Source organism: Micropterus dolomieu, linkage group LG01, assembly GCF_021292245.1.
Source record: "Micropterus dolomieu isolate WLL.071019.BEF.003 ecotype Adirondacks linkage group LG01, ASM2129224v1, whole genome shotgun sequence".
NCBI lineage: Eukaryota > Metazoa > Chordata > Actinopteri > Centrarchiformes > Centrarchidae > Micropterus > Micropterus dolomieu.
This window is the reverse complement of record NC_060150.1, coordinates 48,052,603-48,073,012: the sequence shown is the minus strand read 5'-3', so window position 1 is coordinate 48,073,012 and position 20,410 is coordinate 48,052,603. Positions and strand designations below refer to the sequence as shown.

General features: G+C 41.8%; 1 protein-coding gene and 1 long non-coding RNA gene across 3 annotated transcripts in view; one reads left to right on the top strand and one right to left on the bottom strand.

Moving 5' to 3' along the window:
* Nucleotides 1–20,406, bottom strand: part of LOC123968622 — a 26,386-nt gene extending 5,980 nt beyond the window's left edge. The window contains exon 1 of the long non-coding RNA XR_006824503.1: nucleotides 20,119–20,406. This is a non-coding gene — a long non-coding RNA (uncharacterized LOC123968622). The remainder of the gene's footprint in view (nucleotides 1–20,118) is intronic.
* Nucleotides 1–20,410, top strand: part of LOC123968045 (melanoma receptor tyrosine-protein kinase-like) — a 44,345-nt gene that overhangs the window by 13,296 nt on the left and 10,639 nt on the right. The window contains exons 1-13 of one of the 2 annotated variants that reach the window (XM_046044526.1): nucleotides 9,968–10,090; nucleotides 10,543–10,694; nucleotides 11,697–11,904; nucleotides 14,208–14,342; nucleotides 14,417–14,485; nucleotides 14,893–15,011; nucleotides 15,678–15,819; nucleotides 16,073–16,186; nucleotides 16,271–16,397; nucleotides 16,714–16,787; nucleotides 17,257–17,347; nucleotides 18,046–18,245; nucleotides 18,334–18,466. In XM_046044526.1, the coding sequence (XP_045900482.1) occupies nucleotides 10,554–10,694; nucleotides 11,697–11,904; nucleotides 14,208–14,342; nucleotides 14,417–14,485; nucleotides 14,893–15,011; nucleotides 15,678–15,819; nucleotides 16,073–16,186; nucleotides 16,271–16,397; nucleotides 16,714–16,787; nucleotides 17,257–17,347; nucleotides 18,046–18,245; nucleotides 18,334–18,466 (1,553 nt within the window). In that variant the 5' untranslated portion in view covers nucleotides 9,968–10,090; nucleotides 10,543–10,553. Of the gene's footprint in view, nucleotides 1–9,967; nucleotides 10,091–10,542; nucleotides 10,695–11,696; nucleotides 11,905–14,207; nucleotides 14,343–14,416; nucleotides 14,486–14,892; nucleotides 15,012–15,677; nucleotides 15,820–16,072; nucleotides 16,187–16,270; nucleotides 16,398–16,713; nucleotides 16,788–17,256; nucleotides 17,348–18,045; nucleotides 18,246–18,333; nucleotides 18,467–20,410 lie in introns of those variants that run through there. The other variant, XM_046044517.1, reaches the window with a different exon arrangement.

Sequence of the window (20,410 nt, the reverse complement as noted above, 5' to 3'; positions counted from 1 at the left end):
GTGTCTGCCTCCTGAACCCAAACTGGAACCTGGTTCCACAGGAGAGGAGCTTGATAGCTGAACGCTCTGGCTCCTAGTCTACTTTTGGAGACTCTAGGAACCACAAGTAACCCTGCATTCTGGGAGCGCAGTGCTCTGGTGGGGTAGTAAGGTACTATGAGCTCTTTAAGATAAGATGGTGCCTGACCATTAAGAGCTTTGTAGGTAAGAAGAATGATTTTAAATTCTATTCTGGATTTTACTGGAAGCCAATGCAAAGAAGCTAAAACAGGAGAAATGTGATCTCTTTTCCTGGTTCCTGTCAGAACACGTGCTGCAGCATTCTGGATCAGCTGAAGAGTCTTAATGGACTTTTTCGAGCAGCCTGATAATAAGGAATTGCAGTAATCCAGCCTAGAAGTAACAAATGCATGGACTAGTTTTTCTGCATCATTTTTAGACAGGATGTTCCTGATTTTCGCAATATTACGTAGGTGAAAAAACGCAGTTGAGCTAGTGGTTTTCCAAAGTCAGTAGCCACACAGCATTCTCAGTAGCCACATTTTTGTTGGTGTGAAATTACGTTTTCTACGATTAAAGTTGACTATGGCGTGCTAAAATGTACTAATATTATGATTATGATTAGCTCTGACAAGGTTTTGTGTAAAGCTCTGCTTTAAAAACATGTGCACATTAAAAGAGTAGCTTCTTATTGTACTTGATCAAAGTGCTGCACGTCCTCAGAGCTGGGACTGGATTTATGTTTACCATCATGTAGCTCTGCAGTAGCTCTGAGTAGCTCTGCAGTAGCTCTGAGTAGCACGGCATGACAACTTTTAACTAAAACACAGAACTCTGGAAAGATAGCTGATATGACGATATGACGTAATTCTTTTTTAAATACCAGCATGTCCCTTAATCATCAAGATATCTGTGATTTACAGCATTTAACGGCACTTTCCTCCTGCCTTTTCTCTTTCTCTGCTGTGCATTTTTTCTCCACACAGCTCGGCCACACACACTCCCGCACTGACTGAACTGTTGATGTTTGTGTGCATGCTACCAGTCGCGTGTGATGACAGAGATCATACCATCAGGTTAAAAGCAGGCGGGAGGCCAACGGTCTACAGGTCTATTGGAATGTAGCTGCCCTGTGACAGATTACACTTTTATATTCTCTTTGACAAAAGTCTGGATGTCATGTTTGGCGGGCGCACCCTCACCAGAGAGATGAGAGAGTGAGTCGCGCCTATTAAAAAGCTTGCTTTGTCATCGCAGCCGCTGGACAAGTTGATAATTAACGGCAGGCCAAAGCAGCTCTCAGGCCACCGGGAGGCTTGTTTAATAATCTCCACAACATCTTCTTGTTTCCAGTGTCGTCAGTCAGAAGCGCACAAGAACACTACAAACACTATGTGCAGGTAGTACTCATGGGAGTTGTAGTGTTGTAGTGTCACATTGCAATTCGTTTGTTATTTCAGATGCCTTTTGAACATGCCAGAGTGGCTAGTGGGAGTGACTGTGTTGCCCGCCATGGCCGAAATCCACCCGCATTTGGCGGGTTGGCGGCCATTAATGTCAAGCCTTGCTGGCTACAGTGCTGAAAAGATGTTTGCTTTAATTTTCAAGTTTCAGTTTCATACCATGGAGCTAACCTTTGTTTTACAAGCTTTTTTTTAGAGGGACAAAAGCCTCCAGAACTAGCAACAAGATGATCGTTTTGGGAAGGACTAAAACTAGCTCCAGGGCCATCAGATATACATCCAGTGTGGGAATATTTGCCTAATGGTGCGTAGTCCAGTAATAGGAATTCAAAAATCAGATACAAATGTATTCTGTGGAAAACCTATTTAATGCTGTTTCATGCCAGAACAAAGTCGAGGGTGTATCAAAACACTGAGTCAGATTTTTGACACTCTGACAGAAGCCAACTGAATTCAATAATGAGATCAATCAGTCTGCGTGTTGTCAATCTTTCTTTGTCCCTGGAGGGAAATCTTTTGGCAGCACAATCACATAGGCTTTTCACCAACAGACATTATTACACAAACCAAAGCCGGTACCTTGCTGCAGATCAGCCAGGCCAGACCAGCTGACCATCCTGCCTGTTTGACTGTGTGTTCCTTACCCGTTTAAAAACACAATGGCTTGAGGCACAATTGAAAATTTTATCTATTTTTAGTGAATGGAAGGAGGCAATATTGTCACCCAGATGGCAACAGTCCAAATGAAGAGGAAAGATGTTCCTCTTGTCAATCACAATATTTTCCGCCTTACTCATCATTCTTTCCCCCGTAGATACCTCTCATACCTGGTTACTTAATCCCTCATACTGGCTGTTGTTACCGTTTTTCTAAGAGACTTTTTCTGTGCCTCAGTAGCCTTTTCAAACCAGCCGATGACGCAGAAGGGGAAAACACTTTAACAAAATGAAACCAACTAAAGAGTTTTGATAAAGATCTCTTCCCTCACAGGAAGAGAATTAATACCTAACAGAAGATGTCCGTTTATACCTTTTATAAATATTGCTGTATTCAATAAAGTGACTCATGCATCACCTTGTTGCTGCTGTCTGAGCTATTTAGCTCTAGAAAGTGCACAAGTAACTTTCCAGCACCCGCCTCAAAGGTGGCCTAATAGTTCTCTTTTCTCTCCACTTGTTGCTGTCACTCACAATATCTTTAAAAAGCAATTATCGTGAGCAGCAGGAACTTTTCCTGATAATAGTAATATCATTTATACAGAACCTGTCAAAAACAAACCTACAATGTGCTTTACAGGAAAAGCAATCATGTTTATAATATCCAAAACAGAAAGGTCAAACAAGCTTTCTCTAGACTTCCTGAATAAATAAAGTTTATAACCTATCTCAGCAAGGCAGGACACATCTGTGGCACCACCTGTACAGTTGCAAATCATGTGTATAGCAATGAAAGATTATGTGTCAAAGCTGATTTGTCGCAGCGGTAACATGTATAAAGTAAATAAAGGGGGACCCAGAATAGACCACTTGGGACCCCACAAAAGAGAGAAGCATGAAAGAGGACCTGTTGGACATCTAAGGGAAGAACCAATCCGGAGCTATCATATTATGTAAAGTGTCCCGCAGTATTTAGTCTGTGTTGATGTGTTGTGCCACAGTTAGAGACCACCTCTCCAGTATGAACTACATACTGGGGCTCCCAATTAAGGACTTACATAGTCGAATCAGAATTGTCAAGGATTTACGTGTGTGGTGTAACTCTTAAATCTTGAGAAGCTGCAGTCTCTGTTCAGTAGTCACTGTAAGGTACACTGGACATTTCCAGATAAACTGAGGCTTATTATCGACCCTTTTCCCTCTGTTCTGCTCGCCTGCCATTCACCGGTCTGGTGCAGAGTCGTGTCCGCCGACTCGCTGAGAACTGCATGCAGGTCTATTCCAAGTACTGTTTTAAAATGATATAATGTTCTTTGTGTGGTTCAGCAATGGTGATAAATGATTTACGCACAACACCGGCGCCGCTGGGGCTCTGTCTCCCTACCTCTGGTACCATACGCACTCACACCCTACGCCCACACATGTGCACTGAGGCCTTAAGGGTTAGAGTGACAATTTTGGATTTATTCACATATTTTAAAACGATTTATTAAAAGCTTCTTTCTTTTTACATGATTATATGTTGAAATATATAATATAGTAGGCTGTATTTTAACTTACTGTGAAGAAACCAGTAGTTCTTTGTAAAATCAGACGTTGAACACAAAATCTTACAGAACAGCTCTGCAAAGATCCTACTGTGCGATCAGGTGCGTTTGCACTGACTTAACGTGATGCATGCTGGACTTGAAATAAAGCATGCTGGTTAGAAATTGTGATCGACTTTTGCCGGCGTTACAAAATGACACATACCCACCTTTTCTCTCCTGGCATTTGCAAAGAAAAATGGCGTGAGACCTGACGTAGCTCACAGTAAGGTCACGCAGTGACGCCTCATCTCACATTTGACTATCAAGTCGGCGAAAGTCAGCCACAGTCATCTGGAACGCACCTATTGGGAGTCAAATCAGGCTCCTCCTATTGAATCATTGAATCGTAGACGTCAGCACTACAACTTACTGAGTTCAAATACAGTTTTAGATCACAGCGGCACTTAAAAAGTGTTGCGTTGACATGAGCGATGACTCTGTGCTGCTCTGTAAACAAGCCTACTCCTTTTTTAACTATGTTTGTGGAGGAAAGATGGCCAAAGGGTCGTTATGTCAGGCACCCCTGGGATTTGAAGTGTGGCCCCTATGACACAATATGTTCATGTATTTATTGTTAATAGGTGGAGTGGGGACATGACAGTAGAACAGATTAGATTTGAGTGTCTGACTCTAAACATAACAGCTAGTTGGTTGGCCGAGTGTATTTTAAAGAGACTCACAGATGAAGCAGAAGTCCAACGTTTATTATGTATTAGTCATTTCTTTGTCTTCATATGTTTGTGTCTGTGGTGTGAGCTCTGCAAAGAGAGACCAAAATGATTAAATATCCCAACAGAATTGAACAGCATGGCTAAGGTCAAGAAGAACAAAGAAGAAGGCAGCATATGTAGCTGCTCGCTCATTAAGGAGAAGCGATCACACCTGAGGTGGGCGGTTCCTTTGTGTCGTCCTCCCTGCCTCAGGTGTGATCATGTGACCTCTAAATGGGGACTTCTGACGGCAGAAACAGCTGTACAAGATTCCTTTCCACGTGCTGTCACTTTCACCAGGATGAAAACGTGTGTTCCTGAGTGCATGTTTGTCAAACCTTGAATAAAGGTCAACCCTCAACTCAGATAACACACTCTCAGTCAGAAGCGTAGCTATTTGTTGAACTACTGATGTCACAAACTCAGCTCTCTCTTTTTATTGGAATTATATTGTTGGATTGCATTAAGCTAAAAGTGCAGAAAACACATAATTTACTAATGACCATGAAATCTCATGAAGGCTTTTAAATGTTTAAATTATTGGACGGCTTTTTTGTTTATTGGACCAATTTAAAATGATCAAGCCTTTCAGGTAGCTTTTTTATAATAGGATCCACTAATTAATACATGAATCATCCGTTTAAAATCCCAATAAAACACTACTAAGCTTAAATTTATCAAGTTGGATGATAACCATTTGAAAGAGCTGAAATGAATGTACAGCAGGGGTGAAAATTAACTTTGTGGCTCACCTGCCATGGTGGCTGGCAGATGAAAAAAATCCACCGGCCAAAATAAATTGTCTTTTGTGTCACATATACATTTGTTTCTGTCATTTTAATTGAGATAATAAGGTGTTATGTCAATTACAAACTGAAATTTGAAACAAAATTATATTATTGCTACTAAATGTACTTAAACGCGGACAGCTGCGGACCCGTGGATGCGGACTTCTTCTGTTTATACTACCTTCAACAGTCAGCTTGGCGGACACGTTCCACACATGCGCAGTAGATCTGTTGTTGCCCTGGTAGCGCTAGCCGTCGCCGCCGCAGACGTCCGCGAAGACCCTACGCGGACCCACTCTGATGACAATATTTTCGTGCAACACACAACCAGCAAGAATGCCGGTCTGCTGCTAATTACCGTGAAATAGAAATTTTGTGCCGAATATATTTACCCGCCAATGTTGCGGGTAGCCTTCCAACATTTGGCCGCCAAACGGAAAATCCACCCGCATATGGCGGGTGGCGGGTGTTAATTCCATCCCTGATGTACAGCTTTATATAGTTTAGAGTATATGGAGTTGGTGACCCCTGACGCCCAAACCAACTGAAATACCTTCATGTATTATGATCGATTCATTTATCCATTAAAGAACCCTTTAAAATCCAATTCAAAATTACAGAGACTCTACGGTCAACTAAACCCAGCAGATTACAGGATAGCTTGGTGACTAGCTTGTTAGCTAACAAGACACAACATGTAAATCTGACAGACTGACTTAGTGATGTAGCTAAGCTAGCAGTTTCCCCCTGCTTCCAGTCTTTGTGCTAAGCTAAGCTAACCAAGTCCTGGAGCTGTCTCTGTCCTGAGAGATGAAAGAGATAAAAACTGTTGAACTGTGCCTTTAAACATGAAGCAAGAGAAGAGAGAGAGGTAGACGACCTGTTGAGGGTGATACATCAAACAGCTACATCCTGAAAGTCGGAACAGTTTGTCTAATCAAACATGCACACACACACACACACACACACACACACACACACGCCCAGTGTTCCAGCTGATGGTTTAACAAGAACGGACAATTTGCAAATTTTACATTTCAGAACAACAAAACCAAACAATGACGCCAGCAGCAAAGATTTACTGTTCTGTTAGTTTGGCTGAGTCAGCAGGAACACGGAGGCAGAGGAAAAACGGATAAAGAGGTTTTTGAAAGATCCAGTTTCTTCATGTTGGTCCTCCGTCGTTCTCGCTCTCTGATTCATTTGTGGTTTGTCTCTCTGAGCCGTAACAGGGTGGTGTAAGCATCGTCGACATGCGTGTGCACGAACCACAATGAAACAGCTACTGTAGGTCAAATTCAAGTTGCAGAACAATGATTGTATCTACCAACAAGTACAGTACCAGCCTGATGTCTCCTCTTCCTCTGAGCCGTACAGCTCCATTGTTAAACTATTTAAATCCATCAGTGAGCCTCTCAGCTACACTGGCTGACATGTTCCTTCATCACCATGAACTGTAGTTTATTCTGACTCAGTCCCACCCACACCGTCCTGCTGCCCCAGATACTCACTAGAGTACCACATGTGGACTCAGTCATTCATTCATCACCATTTCCTCCTGTTTGTTTTAATAGAAACTACAGCGAGGAGCTGTTTGAGGAAATTACTGAGCCTTTTTAAAAGTGTGTGTGAAGTGTGTTTAAAGATTTACATCTTCTGCAGAAACCAATGGGGCTGGAGCTGAGAGCCACAGACGGGAAGTCAGACTAACGCGTCGGTTTGAGTCTAAAGATGAGATTTATTGACTGGAAATGATGAATATAACCTTCTGTGGACTGTAACATCTCAACTCATCTCTTGCTGCTGTTTGCAGCTGATACAACATGTTGTAGTTTGGATAGCAGCAGTATGAGAAAGCTAATATTGAGATGACGAAGATACTAATAAAGATACTAGTCCCAGTAACGGGTTAGCATTCATGTCGGCTTGGTCTCTGTCTGCTTGTTAGATGAAGGGCCGTTATCAGTTTGGTCTCTGAAGTTGACAGACTGGTCCAGGATCCGTCTGTCCTCTTGACTGATTAGCTCGAGCTTCAGGTGTTCATGCAAAAGTTGTCTTCTTCATATGTAAATGGTTCTTAGCTGTCTTGCTAATGAAAAATACTTGTGTTACCTGAATGTCCCCCGCTTTGTTTTTACTGTCGAGACACCAAAATCCAGTTGGGAGACCGGTCAGACTCACCTTACTCTGCAGCAGTTATTACTCACAGTAATAAACAAACAGGCTGAACTACTTTATCGCTGTTTCCACTAACTATGGTTTTCAGTTAAGATATGAATTTATACAGTTTTTTTTAGGTGATTTTGTGCAAAACAGACTCCAGAACTGAATCAGTCAAAAATAAGATAAAAGTAAAATTCTCTTTGCAGTGAAGATACAAATACAAACTTATCAAAATATCTATAAAGGAAATTGTTTTATGCAGAGGATTAAATAGAATTATATTAAGGAACACAATTATTAAGTTATTTGCTCAATTTGTTTAAATGTTTTTGTTGTTACTTCTTTGTTCATCTTGCTAAAGTTTAGTTTAGTAGTTAAAGTTTAATTTTCCCTCCTTTTGTTTGTCCCAGACTCATCCAACCAATCACAGGAACCCAGGAACCAGTGATGCAATAACAAAAGAGATTTTAGAAAATGAAAAACTGGATACAGAAGTAGTTTAAGAAATGAACATTTTAAGACAACAGATGTTGTGTCTATACCTGTAAAGTCTACAGGTAAATCTTGTCAGCTGCCAACAAAACCCACAGCTGATCTTTATCAGAAAAATGCTCTCTATAGGTTGTAAGTGTCTGTAACTATCCTGCTGCTGAGGAAACGGGGAAGCCGTTTGTGCACATAAACATCTGTCTTCTGCAGGATGAAAGATGGAAAATGCTCTTCCACATTATCTCTGGCCTGTGTAGGAAAATATGTGCATACTTCACACTCACACACACCTTTCCTGTGCAGCGTGCCATATAACAGGTGTGGACGTTGTCCAAGAAACAATCTGACAGATCAGACCTGTTCCTGAACAAACATCTGTGTGTGTGTGTGTGTGTGTGTGTGTGTGTGTGTGTGTGTGTGTGTGTGTGTGTGTGTGTGTGTGTGTGTGTGTGTGTGTGTGTGTGTGTGTTTGTCCTTATGTAAGTTGAACGTGAAAAGTCATCACTCAGCGTCTCTTTTCTTTCATACTAATGCTCACAGATAAAGGCTTATTCATTTATGTTTATTAGTACTATCATTAGTAATACTGTAGTTAGGGTCGTTGCAGTAGTACTATACTGTACTACTATACTTTAACCCCTGTATTTGTCAGTAAGCAGCGTATATGGAGCTGCAGCGGTCGCTGTCACACACACAACTCACAGAGGACTTTAAAAACGTACTCCTCCATTGTCCACAGCAAATAAACATCCATAATATCCTCTCAAAATAACACGTGTCTATCGAAGAACAAAAATTAAGACAAAGCAATTGTCTCAGTGTTGCCCGAGCCCCTGATCATCAACAAAACATGTGACTGAAACAGGAAGTGAACAGCGGTCTCAAACAGACAGGCATCATTAGTTTCTTTTAACCGGAGCCACGTTGGTATTACTAGAAACATGACAGTGAAGTAGTCATTTCAACCTAAACCACGAGAAGTGCCTAAACCTAACTAGGCCTTAACCACAGCGCTGTCACGTCATCTGACGGAGGGCGCGGACAAACCACGGACTTTCTCATTTAATCCGGAGGACTTTGTCTGTTAAGCTGATGTTTGATGTAACAACACTGTTGTGAAGAGAGGAAGAAGGGATGAAGATGCAGTGGGAGGATGGATGAGTCAGGGAGCTGAGGGAACAGGAGAGAAAAAAGGAAGGAAGGAAGGAAGGAAGAGACCACAGGGAGAGATGAGTGGAAGGAGGCCAAGAGAAAGGAAGAAAGGAAGGAACTTTGTGAAAGTCGTGTGTTTCAGTTTAACTTACAATGCTCGTTATATATATTTACATTATAACATCAAACATTTATAACTTTTATTATGAAAAGATAGAGAGAATGAGGATGTGTGATGAAATGCTTCATGGGGTGTGTGTGTGTGTGTGTGTGTGTGTATCCAGATGTGGGCAGCGCCCCCTGAGGCTCTGGCCAATGGGCTGGCTTCAAAGTGAGCCATCAGCCAATCAGAGGAAGGCAGAGAGCAGTGCAGGCTGCAGCTGTGTTGTCTTTGTGACATCACAGCAGGGAGCAAGCCACTAGGAACGCAGCCAGATAAACACAGAGAGACGAGAAACAAGTTCAGACCAAAGTCATCTAATTCTCTACTTTCTAACGTTTTTGATTCTCCTCAGACTCTTGAAAAGATGTTGTCCTCGACAAATCTGTGACTGATATTGTTTTTAACTCTAATTTCCTGCTGAATCAGATCAGGTGTGGAGGAAACCTGATCTGATGTTTCTCCGTTTTAAAAGCCTCAAAGGGGAACGTGTTATTTCCTCGTTCCAAACAAACAGTTTCCTGTGAAATTCTACTAGTCACTCTTTGGTCTTTAAATTTAATTCATCGGAGGTTCTGCAGGAAGTTGTTCCCCGAGACAAACGGAGCCTGTAGGGTTTCATTCCACACTCAGAGATCATTGACGTGTCAGCTGTGTCCTGCAGCTGCTGCTAAACTTGTTCTTCTTCGGTGTCACGCCCTCCTGCTCCACCCCGACAAGTTTCTTTAAAATCCTCTGCCTCACGCAATTAGCTCTTATCTGGAAACATGTGTGTTACCTGAAGTAGAACAATGCCTCTTGATTGGATGTTACTGTGAAACCTGTCACACCGCCTCCACTGGGTCAGATGATTAAACGCTCAACACTTTAGCATTCAGGAGGGATTTTAAATAGAGGATGAACCAGTGGTGGAAAACAATGTAAGACATGTACTAAACTACTGTACCTATTTTTATGCAGAACACATTCTTAATGTTGCTGATAAATCTACATCCAATTTATCCACATGTGGTACTCCAAAAATAGCTCAGTTGGACAGGTAGAGTTTTACATATTTTTCTGTTTAGTTTGATTAAACTGCAAGAATCCCATCAGCTCATGTTTTTAAACAACTGAAAACATAACATTTTATGTTAAATTTAAAGTGTTAAGTTACCAGCTTTACATATTAATGTCCCTGAAACTGAACTCAAAGCATGCAAATGTTATATGGGCTCATATTAGGAGAGGAAACTAAAAACTGACTTTGTGTTTGAAGAGAGAAGTTTTTCCCTCTTACTTAAACACTGCCAGAGTGAATGAGAAAACACCACCATCTAGTGGCCATTAGAGGAACTGAGTTCAATAACACATGTCTTTCTGTCTGTGTCAGTGTGTCAGGGAATGAGTAACCAGCTGACCTTGTTGGGAACTAAGGAAAACCACTATGAGAACATGGTGAGAATGTACTCCAACTGCTCCATGGTCCTGGAAAACCTGGAAATCACCTACACCCTGGAGCACCAGGACCTGTCTTTCCTCCAGGTCTGTCTCAAGTGCTGGATTTGGTCTGGGTTTCAGCTTGAGTGTCAAACACACTTTCTTATTCCGGCTGATCATTTCGCAAATCACCCGTCAGTTTTTAGATTGATTACTGTCTTTCCCAAGTTATAATTTATTTCTATGAGACTTGCTGAACACTCAAGTTTTCTTTATTTCTGTCAGAGAGACATTTTGCTCCTGTGGTGCTGCAGATGTGAGCGGGGAGCTTTTTCAAAACTCTATTTGTGTTGCATTCAAGGACGCTCTGACATCAGTGATGCATCGGTCATCTGCCAAGATGCGTGGCCTTGAGGAGCTCTGGGTTTGTTTTTTCTGTCCAGAAAAATCAAACTCAGAGGACAAACATGGACCGGATCATGTGGGTTTTTCTGAAAGTTATGCAGGTCAGAGAGCCCTTCGACGCATCAACAATAGAGTTCAAAAAGTCCCGGATCACAGCTGCATGTCCAGGCAACTGTACTAAAATGCTGACAGTGATGGATTATCCCTCTGTCTCAAATGAACTGAAACTCAAGGAATTTCCTTCATCACTAAACATGTTAATAATTATTAGATAGGTATTTGCTAAAAAATAACAATTCTTTCCACAGTAATTTTTTAAACTATGGTGTGAACCATAAACTGTGCAGAATGCTAGTAAATCAGGCATTTGAGCAATAAATGTAATAAAATTATTCTCTTCATCAAATGACACATGTGAAATAATAAATACAGCCAATAATGCAGCACGACTTCACTGAAGACATAAATCAGATGAGACTGAACGTGCTGGTTAGTCTGACAGCAGACTTTAGTCTATGATGGTGATTAACCAATAATCAATAAATCACCGATGTCCCTAAAATTAAATGAATCGATGGAAGGAAATCAATCTAAAGACTGCTGGGTGATTTGGGAAATGATGAGGTCTAAAAGATGAAAGATCATCAGTGACGTAAAACAAATACTGATGATGACTTCTTAACGATCACCGTCTTTCTCCAGTCCATCCAGGAAGTTGGCGGCTACGTTCTGATCGCCATGAACGAGGCTGAAACCATGCCATTGGTCAATCTGAGGCTGATCCGAGGCCAGAACCTCTACGAAGGCCAGTTCGCTCTGCTGGTGATGTCCAACTACAACAGGAACCACTCGTCTGCGACTCTCAACTACACGGGCGGCCTGAGACAGCTGCAGCTCAGCAGTCTGACGGGTACACGTTCACCTTTGTTCCTCTTTCCCCAAGGGGACATGTCTTTTTCCCTTTCCCCAACTGTAACCTGAATCCTAAAGTCTTTACCTCAGTATTTGTCCCCACGGTGACGCCAATCGCCCGGGATATAAAAACACACTCTAAATATGATATACACAAACTCACAGACACAAAAAGGCATCACAAAAAAATGCCAGAGAATGCAGAGAAGTCTTTCCCAGCAAATACACAGAGCCGGTTGGTATTTCAGGGGGCCTGAGAGTGTAGAACGTTCCCAGCAAATACACAGAGCCGGTTGGTATTTCAGGGGGCCTGAGAGTGTAGAACGTTCCCAGCAAATACACAGAGCCGGTTGGTATTTCAGGGGGCCTGAGAGTGTAGAACGTTCCCAGCAAATACACAGAGCCGGTTTGTATTTCAGGGGGCCTGAGAGTGTCGAACGTTCCCAGCAAATACACAGAGCCGGTTGGTATTTCAGGGGGCCTGAGAGTGTAGAACGTTCCCAGCAAATACACAGTACAGTACTGAGCCCACTCTGCCTGCTTGGAAAGCTTGTCTGTTTGAGGTTACAGGAGTAACTGCAACTGATCAGCAACATTTTAGAACCTATCGCAATTATTTGTGTCAAGAAAGATTTCACTTATTGCACCTTCAAGAACACAGAGGGAATTGGCGATGAAGAGGAAGTTGCACTTTGGCATTGGTATATGGAGCCAAACATTTGAAAAAGGCCTTCATTGAATAACTGGTTGATCTTTGAAAGTCTGACTGCGTGTATGTTGGCTTTGAATGTTGTTCTTTTAAACTTTAATTCCTTGTTGACAACAAGGGCTGCTGTGGACCTTCAGTGCTTTTCTAACTCATTTACGTTTCATTACACAATTAAGCGCTCATTGTGTTCTGCTTCACTTCGTTTTACAAGCTGCTAGGAGTGTCGGTGATGTTGCCTCACTCGTTGTGCTGGCAGCGGGCTGGGCGGGCGGAGTTGGCACACCATTTGAAATTCTTCAGTCAACACCAGATTGTGCTCTGGCAGCAGGAAATAGACCCCACCTATATGAGCTTTGGCTGATGACGTAGATGCTTTACTGTGCATGCATCCAGCGGTATTAACTGTACTTAAAGTGAGCTGTGTTGTCCTGGAGTTGAAGCTCTAGGTGGTGTATGTAGAAATGTAGGACATGTAGAAACCTGAATTGTGGTTTTGATGACGGATGATGTAATTTGTTTTAATTGCAGAGAATATTAATGGATCTTAACACAGAGTAGATTTTCCTGTTAATCTATTCTGTAGATTTATTAAATATGTATTTAAATTTATCAACGTCCAGCACACTGACGGCATCAAATCTACATTCTCCCTCTTTTTGAGCATCATTTTAAACACGTCTCTAACTTCAGCCTGAAATATCTAAGATATGGAAACTAATGCATTCCTCAGAATATCAGTTTCATCATTTTCCTTTAATTAAAGTGAAATATAACAACTTATCTGCCTGTATCTTAACCTCTTCAGCATGTGAACCTGACAACTGATCATGACTTGAACATGGGAATTATTTAGCTTTTATGAGATGTTGAGTCCGGGACTCGTGACGTGAACTGGATGCTTCGGCTTTGACGATGAATTGGTCTCGATCTTTATGATTTAGGACTTTAACTCGACTTGAACGCTGAAACGCTGTTTTTCTATGTAAGCCTGCACACCAGCACCATCTTGATGAGAGACATTGTGCGTGAACATGCATAACCTATCAGGATGCAGCATATATTTGCTCCCCAGATCAGCATGTATCATCTACTAACCTGTTATCTGTAAGTCTGGTCTGTGCTGTGGGTGTTAACTAAAGCTTTCCAGTTATCACACACACCAACCTTACACACAACAACTATGGTAAAAATTCAAACCAATGGGGCCATTCATTAACAACTAGAGATGAGCAAGTAGACCATTATCTGTACTGTGTTTGTGTTGCTTTACTGGATAATTGTTACTCCAAGGGATTGATCAGTAAAATAAAATGCTGGTAGTAATATCTACTGTAGTCAGTCTAACTGGCACCTCAGCTTCAAGTCAAACCACTACAATGCCATGCTACACAATGTGGTTATTCATGTTACACTTAAGACGCAGCATTTACTCTTCCCTCTGTATTAATAAGTTGGGCGTTTAACTCTGAGACAGAAGACTTGGGACTTAAATCCTGTGGATCTGAACTCTGGACCGTCACGTTTGACTGGAACTCAGTGACCTGACTTAACTTTATCCTACACTGTGTGTCTCCATTGTATTCTCCTCACAGAGATCCTGAAAGGAGGGGTAAAGATGACCCACAATCCACTGCTGTGTAACACTGAGACCATCCAGTGGTGGGACATCCTGGACAAAGCCACCAATCCCAGCATGCTTTTGAAGATGGACACCGTCGCACGTAAATGTATGGAGAACAACGATGACGTTAACTCATAAGGCTGTGAGGGATTTACTGAATATTAATGTGCGTGTTTGCAGGTGAGAAGTGTGATGCCGGGTGTGTCAACGGTTCGTGTTGGGCAGCAGGACCGGATCACTGCCAGAGATGTAAGCACACAATTGCTCGAATACACACCTCTACATCTTTTGTACTTCCTCAGTCACTGTCACACATTTCCTACTCTTTGCCTCTTAAGCATTTTCTCTCCGTCTTTTTACTCTACATTATTGTTATCTATTAAACCATGAAATATAGAGGTCCCTCTTTCTGAAACTGTATGAAATTAAATATACAGCCATCAAATTTGCTCAAGGTTCACTTGACAAAAAAAGATGTTGCGAAATAAGATTTCCTTTTGACTGAATGTTCTACTTCATTTATTGGCATTTGTTATTCTTGTTTATTTTGTCTTGCTTGCTGTTTGTAATAATATTTAAATACATGACTGTGCAAATAAAATGTTATGGAGTTGTACTGCCAAAAATATAATAAAATGTCTCTCTTTGTCTACTAGTCACCAAGTTGCAGTGTGCGGAGCAGTGCAGCAGAAGGTGTCGGGGTCCAAAACCCATCGACTGCTGTAATGAGCACTGTGCGGCCGGCTGCTCTGGACCTCGAGCTACAGACTGCCTGGTCAGTGTCTGCATGTGTGGGTGTGTCAATACTGTAGTCAACTAAATGGCCGACGCATTATGCCGATACCTTACTGTTACCCTTTGTTAGAATTTGCATGTAGAGCATGTACAAACGTAGACAGAAGATAACTTGAGACATACGGGCTCTTGAGACTTACATGTCTACCTGTCTCAAGTTCTTAAATGATTTCAAGTCCTATAATCAAGACAGACAAGTCCAAATCAGGTCCCATTCAAGTACGGCAGATCTAATATCAAGCCAAGCAACTTGCGCGTCAGTTTGCATTAAAGAGAGACAGAGACAGAACAAGACAGAGGAGTCAAACAATGTACTTTGCAAGTCAAGCTAGTCCAAATTCAGGCTTAAGTCAACATTAGCAAGTTCCATCTTCCGGGTCTTAAATACTAAACCATTTATTATGGGCTCTTTTAGTTCCAGTGGGGTTGTGCACTTAATTGTATATAGTTCAGACCAAATTATTTTACTTTTCACTGCGTTCTACCTGCCTTTTCTGTCATAAATGCATTTCCAACAAATGTTGTCTGTGGTTGAGTTATGCTTCACTTATGATCTGCAGCTCAATCACTGCAAAATTCTCTGCCTAGCTGCTCTTTCTGCAGTTATAGAAGAAACTTTCTTTCTACCTCTCTACTTCTTCTTCAGGCCTGCAGGGATTTTAATGACGATGGAACCTGTAAAGACACCTGTCCTTCTCAGACACGCTACGACTCCAAAACCTACCAAGTGGTCAACAACCCCGACGCCAAGTTCACCTTTGGGGCAACATGCGTCAAGGCCTGCCCACGTAGGGACTTTAAACCATCTGTTTTACTGAGATCAAACCAGTAATTTACTCTAAATACATATATTCAAATAATCATGATCAATTCCTGCTGGAATCCACAACCAAATTTCTGAACTTTCAATGATTGAATTGCATTGTGGTAAAAAAAGACTATCTTCTTTTTTAGACCTTGAAGAGGGCAGTTATAAATCAGTGGAGGACTCCTTTAACTTAGAAATGACTCAACTTCCGCTTTGTTTTTGTTTGCATATAGATAACTATGTGGTGACTGACGGATCATGTGTTCGCACCTGCAGCGCTGGATGGTACGAGGTGGAGGAGAACGGAGTCCAACGCTGCAAAGTATGCGAAGGACCCTGTCCTAAAGGTAGAGAGGGAGAGAAAGAGACAGAGTGAGACCTGGATAATAAACAAATAACCTGAATAACCTAAGCTCTTTTTCTTCCTCCAGTCTGTGACGGAGTCGGGGTTGGCACTCTGGTCAGCACCATGGCCGTTAACGCCTCCAACATCGAATCCTTCAGGAACTGCACTAAGATCAACGGGGATGTCTCCCTCATTGAAACCTCCTTTACTGGGTGAGATTCTCCTCAGTGCCTCACGCCGTGAGCTTCTTCCAGCATTAAAAGATGACTCGTGTCCTGGTTAATATACAGAGTTCATTGTGTTTTCACTGCAATATCTTTTTATCTTACAGCTCGACAAGATGAAAGTCTGAGTGAATATTTACTGAGCGTGTCTGATTATTTAGCTTGACCATGTTATTCAGACCTGCGGCAAGTGTTGATGGCTCTAGAACTTCAGCCTGCAGTTGCTTCAGCTTGAAGTCTCAAAGTCCTGTGATCTATGAAAGCCACACTTGAAACTAAAGCTTTCCTTTGTTGGCTCTTCCAGGGACGCGCACTATAAAATCCCGCCCATGGACCCGGCTAAACTGGAGTACTTCAGGACAGTACAGGAAATCACAGGTAGCTCAGAGGACTGCAGGGCTTCTCTTCAGTAGCTACGCTGAATTGTTTTGTCGATTTTGTCGATATGATGAAACCATATTATCAAAACTTCTGTGCACCAGTTACCTTCATGACCTCTGACAGCTGGAACAGTAATATTCAAGATTTACTGTAGTGACTGAATCTCACTGAAATGTGTAAAAATCCACAAGTTTTCATAATGTGAAAAGAGGCTCACATACTGTAGGAGTCATGAACTGATTTATTGCATGTTTGGAATTGATTGCTTGATTTGTCGTTGCACTTTTTTGATAATTCATGTGGTTTTGATCATTGTGATTATTTTGAATATAAGTTTTTCACATTATATTAAGTTGCATATTTTTGTCAATAAAAGTTATAGATTATATTTTTTGGAGATCCGCAAATTATTTGTGCAGCGAGTCTGACTAACTAAAGTCAGAGTGTGTGTTTGTGTGTCCTCCAGGTTTTTTGCTGATCCAGTCCTGGCCGGAGAATCTGACCTCTCTGTCAGTGTTTGAGAACCTGGAGATCATCAGAGGAAGAACAACACGCTTGTGAGTCAGTTGATATATTAAGATCAAAAGAGTTTTTGGACCAACAAAGAAATTCCCCAAAACTTTATATTTATATTTCTCAATGATTGATTTTCTTTTGTTATAAAACTATGCTCTGGCAGTAAGTGTAACTGTAGTCATTGCCAATTTTTTTTGTATATTGCAGCTCATAAATCACATCCTCTGCTCCCATTTTGTTTGTTTGCAGAGTTAAATCTTGCTTCATCAAAGTTAGTTTTTTTGGCCATGCATGGTAGATCTTAATGTAGACCAGGTCCTCTCTGTGGCCAGTCAGTGCACTTTACCAGAATGAAGTGACAATCCTCTAATATTTAGAAGAAAACCAATCAATCACATTTGAAATGCTTTGCAGCTACAGAAAAGGTAATAGGGCCCCCTGCAGGCCAGTCGGTGTCATTTTTAGAAATGTTTGGATGTACAAATCTCAAGACGGTCTAAACATTAATAAACATGTGTAAATTAAAAAACAAATGTAGGCAGTGTTAAGTGTTTAAAAAATTCTAATGCAAATTAGTTGAACATAATTTTTAGGAGACAGGTTGTTAGACAAACCAATCATTAACCAGTCATCACTGAATTAAACTTGACGCTCCCTAACCCGACAAGCAGAAACAACACTTGGTTCTAGTTGAATATTAATATTGTGTAAAACCTCATATTAAATCTTTCCTCTCCAGGCAGCACAGTTTGGTGGTGGTGAACACGAAACACCTCTCCTGGCTGGGTCTGCGCTCTTTGAAAGAGGTGAGTGCTGGACGGGTAATGATGAAGGGCAACTCTCAGCTCTGCTACACCGGACCTGAACAGTGGACCCGCCTCTTCAGATCCAACGACCAGACCATCAGCATACTCAACAACGCCCCCCCTGCAGTCTGCGGTGAGACTCTGGATGTGGCGGGATCGTTAATGTCATCACTGTTTGGTGAAATCAATGAAATAAGAAAAACCTTCTTGTTCTCACACAGAACAACAGAATCGAACCTGTGACACGGAGTGTACAGATGAGGGCTGCTGGGGTCCAGGTCCCACCATGTGCATCTCCTGTCGGCATTTCAACCGTAGGGGACGCTGTGTGCCGTTCTGTAACCTGCTGCAGGGGTGAGAGAGCACTTTAAACCTTGCCGAGCAGATTCTCCCTGCTGGGACTTGAACCTGTGACCTTATTTCTTACTATGCTCTCTGTAGAGATGGTATTATTCACATTTTGCTGTTTATTCAGTTTATAAAGCTGCACAGGGTGACTCAGTAAGGCACAGCTGGTTGAGTACACAACCAAGTGCACAGACATTTCAGAGGAAGATAAACTAAGAGTCCTGATATACTTTATATTACACTTTTTATCTACATCTTTATGTAGACAATCAGCTGCCACTGGTGTTCTCAATATATTTGTCCGCATACTTAAAAGATTATCCAGGAGGTGGCAGATCAGAGCCAAATCATCCCTGTCCAGCACTAGAAAATCTTTAAGGGAAACTATGGATGTCCAGTCAACACTCACTTAATGGTCCTCTGTCCTCTCTGCTTTGCTGGCAGCAGAATGATTCAGGCATCGGAGGGCAATTTGAGCAAAGACTCCTCCGGTACACTCAAATAAATAGGGCTGAGTCAGCCAAAACAGTGAAATGTTTACTTGTCCATAATGTCCTCTGCACGCATATTTTGGGATCCAATTGTCTCCATTGGAAACGTGGCTAGTGTGCAATACAAGTGAAGAGAATAAGTTTCTCAGCAGATCCAGAGCACGCCCCCTGGCTGCTCAGAGGCAGAAACAGGTACAGAGAACATCGTCCTTTTCATGCATTAGTTGGTGCTGTCCAAGAGAAGTACTAATATCCAAAATAAAGGTAATAAAGGAGAATAATCTTAATCCAACCCTGCCACTTAAAAGTATAATACTGATGTATAACCCAGACAGCTGGTTACCCTCACTACAAACATACACCAGATAAAAGAAAACACCAAGCATCTATTCAGTTTCTTCAAACAAAGCTAACTGTATTAAAACCAAATAATAATCAACCCACAGGGTCTCACTCAAACACAAAATCCCTTCTTCACAAAATGCCCTTAAATCAACAGAGTCAGAAGAGTTCTGCTGAGAACAATGAAAAGTCTCTTAATTACATACATTAAATAAAGACCATTCATTGAAGGAAGTGTGTGTGTGTGTGTGTGTGTGTGTGTGTGTGTGTGTGTGTCAGCGTAACATAATTGTGATTGGCCCTTGTGCAAATACCAAAAGCACGTTCATGCACACATGGGCGTACGGACCACAGGTACAGACACACAATCACTCCACGCAAATGCAAACCTGCAGCCTTTGTTCGGCACCACGTACAGCAGCTGAAGAGCCAAACGCAAATCCTATAGCCTCTCCGACCATCGAACAACCGAAATAGCCAGCCTACCGTAACCACAGAACAAATTTAGAAAAAAAATAATTCTAGAAAAGCACAGTAACTCATTATTCTAACACAGTTTGAATGAATGGATGATGACATCTGATCACAATGCCATCGATTGCACCATCAGTACTTATGTGGCTGTGTGTGTGCACGTGTGTTCAAGGGGAAACATAGTTTGTTATGTCCTTTCAGCTGGAATAAGCAGTTGTGTGGATTTGTGTGTGTTAGTTTTGGGGGGGGGCTCTCATGTCCAAGGAGGGTTGAGGGTTGTGGGGTACTGTACTTTAGTCTGAGGCAGGAGAATAAGAGAAGCCTGAAGAGTAGCAAGAAGGTAGACTTAACTTTTGTAGGAAGTTTACAGCTGCGTCCGAGCAGGTCGAAGACGTAGATGAACGCGATTCATCCAAACCCAGTCCAGGGGCACAATTCCAATGATACCTTGTTGCTCAGGAGGAAGATTCAGGAAATCCAGACAGTTCTTGGAACAGCTGCCACTCTGGTTACTTTTATATACATTCATTTCTCTTTTTAGAGCGAAGATGCCTCAAACCAGATAAAACTGTTGGTTATCTCTTCATTTTGTCACGGTCACTCCTCTGTTCTCCACTGTGTTGCTTTGGTTAGTTTTTCCCCT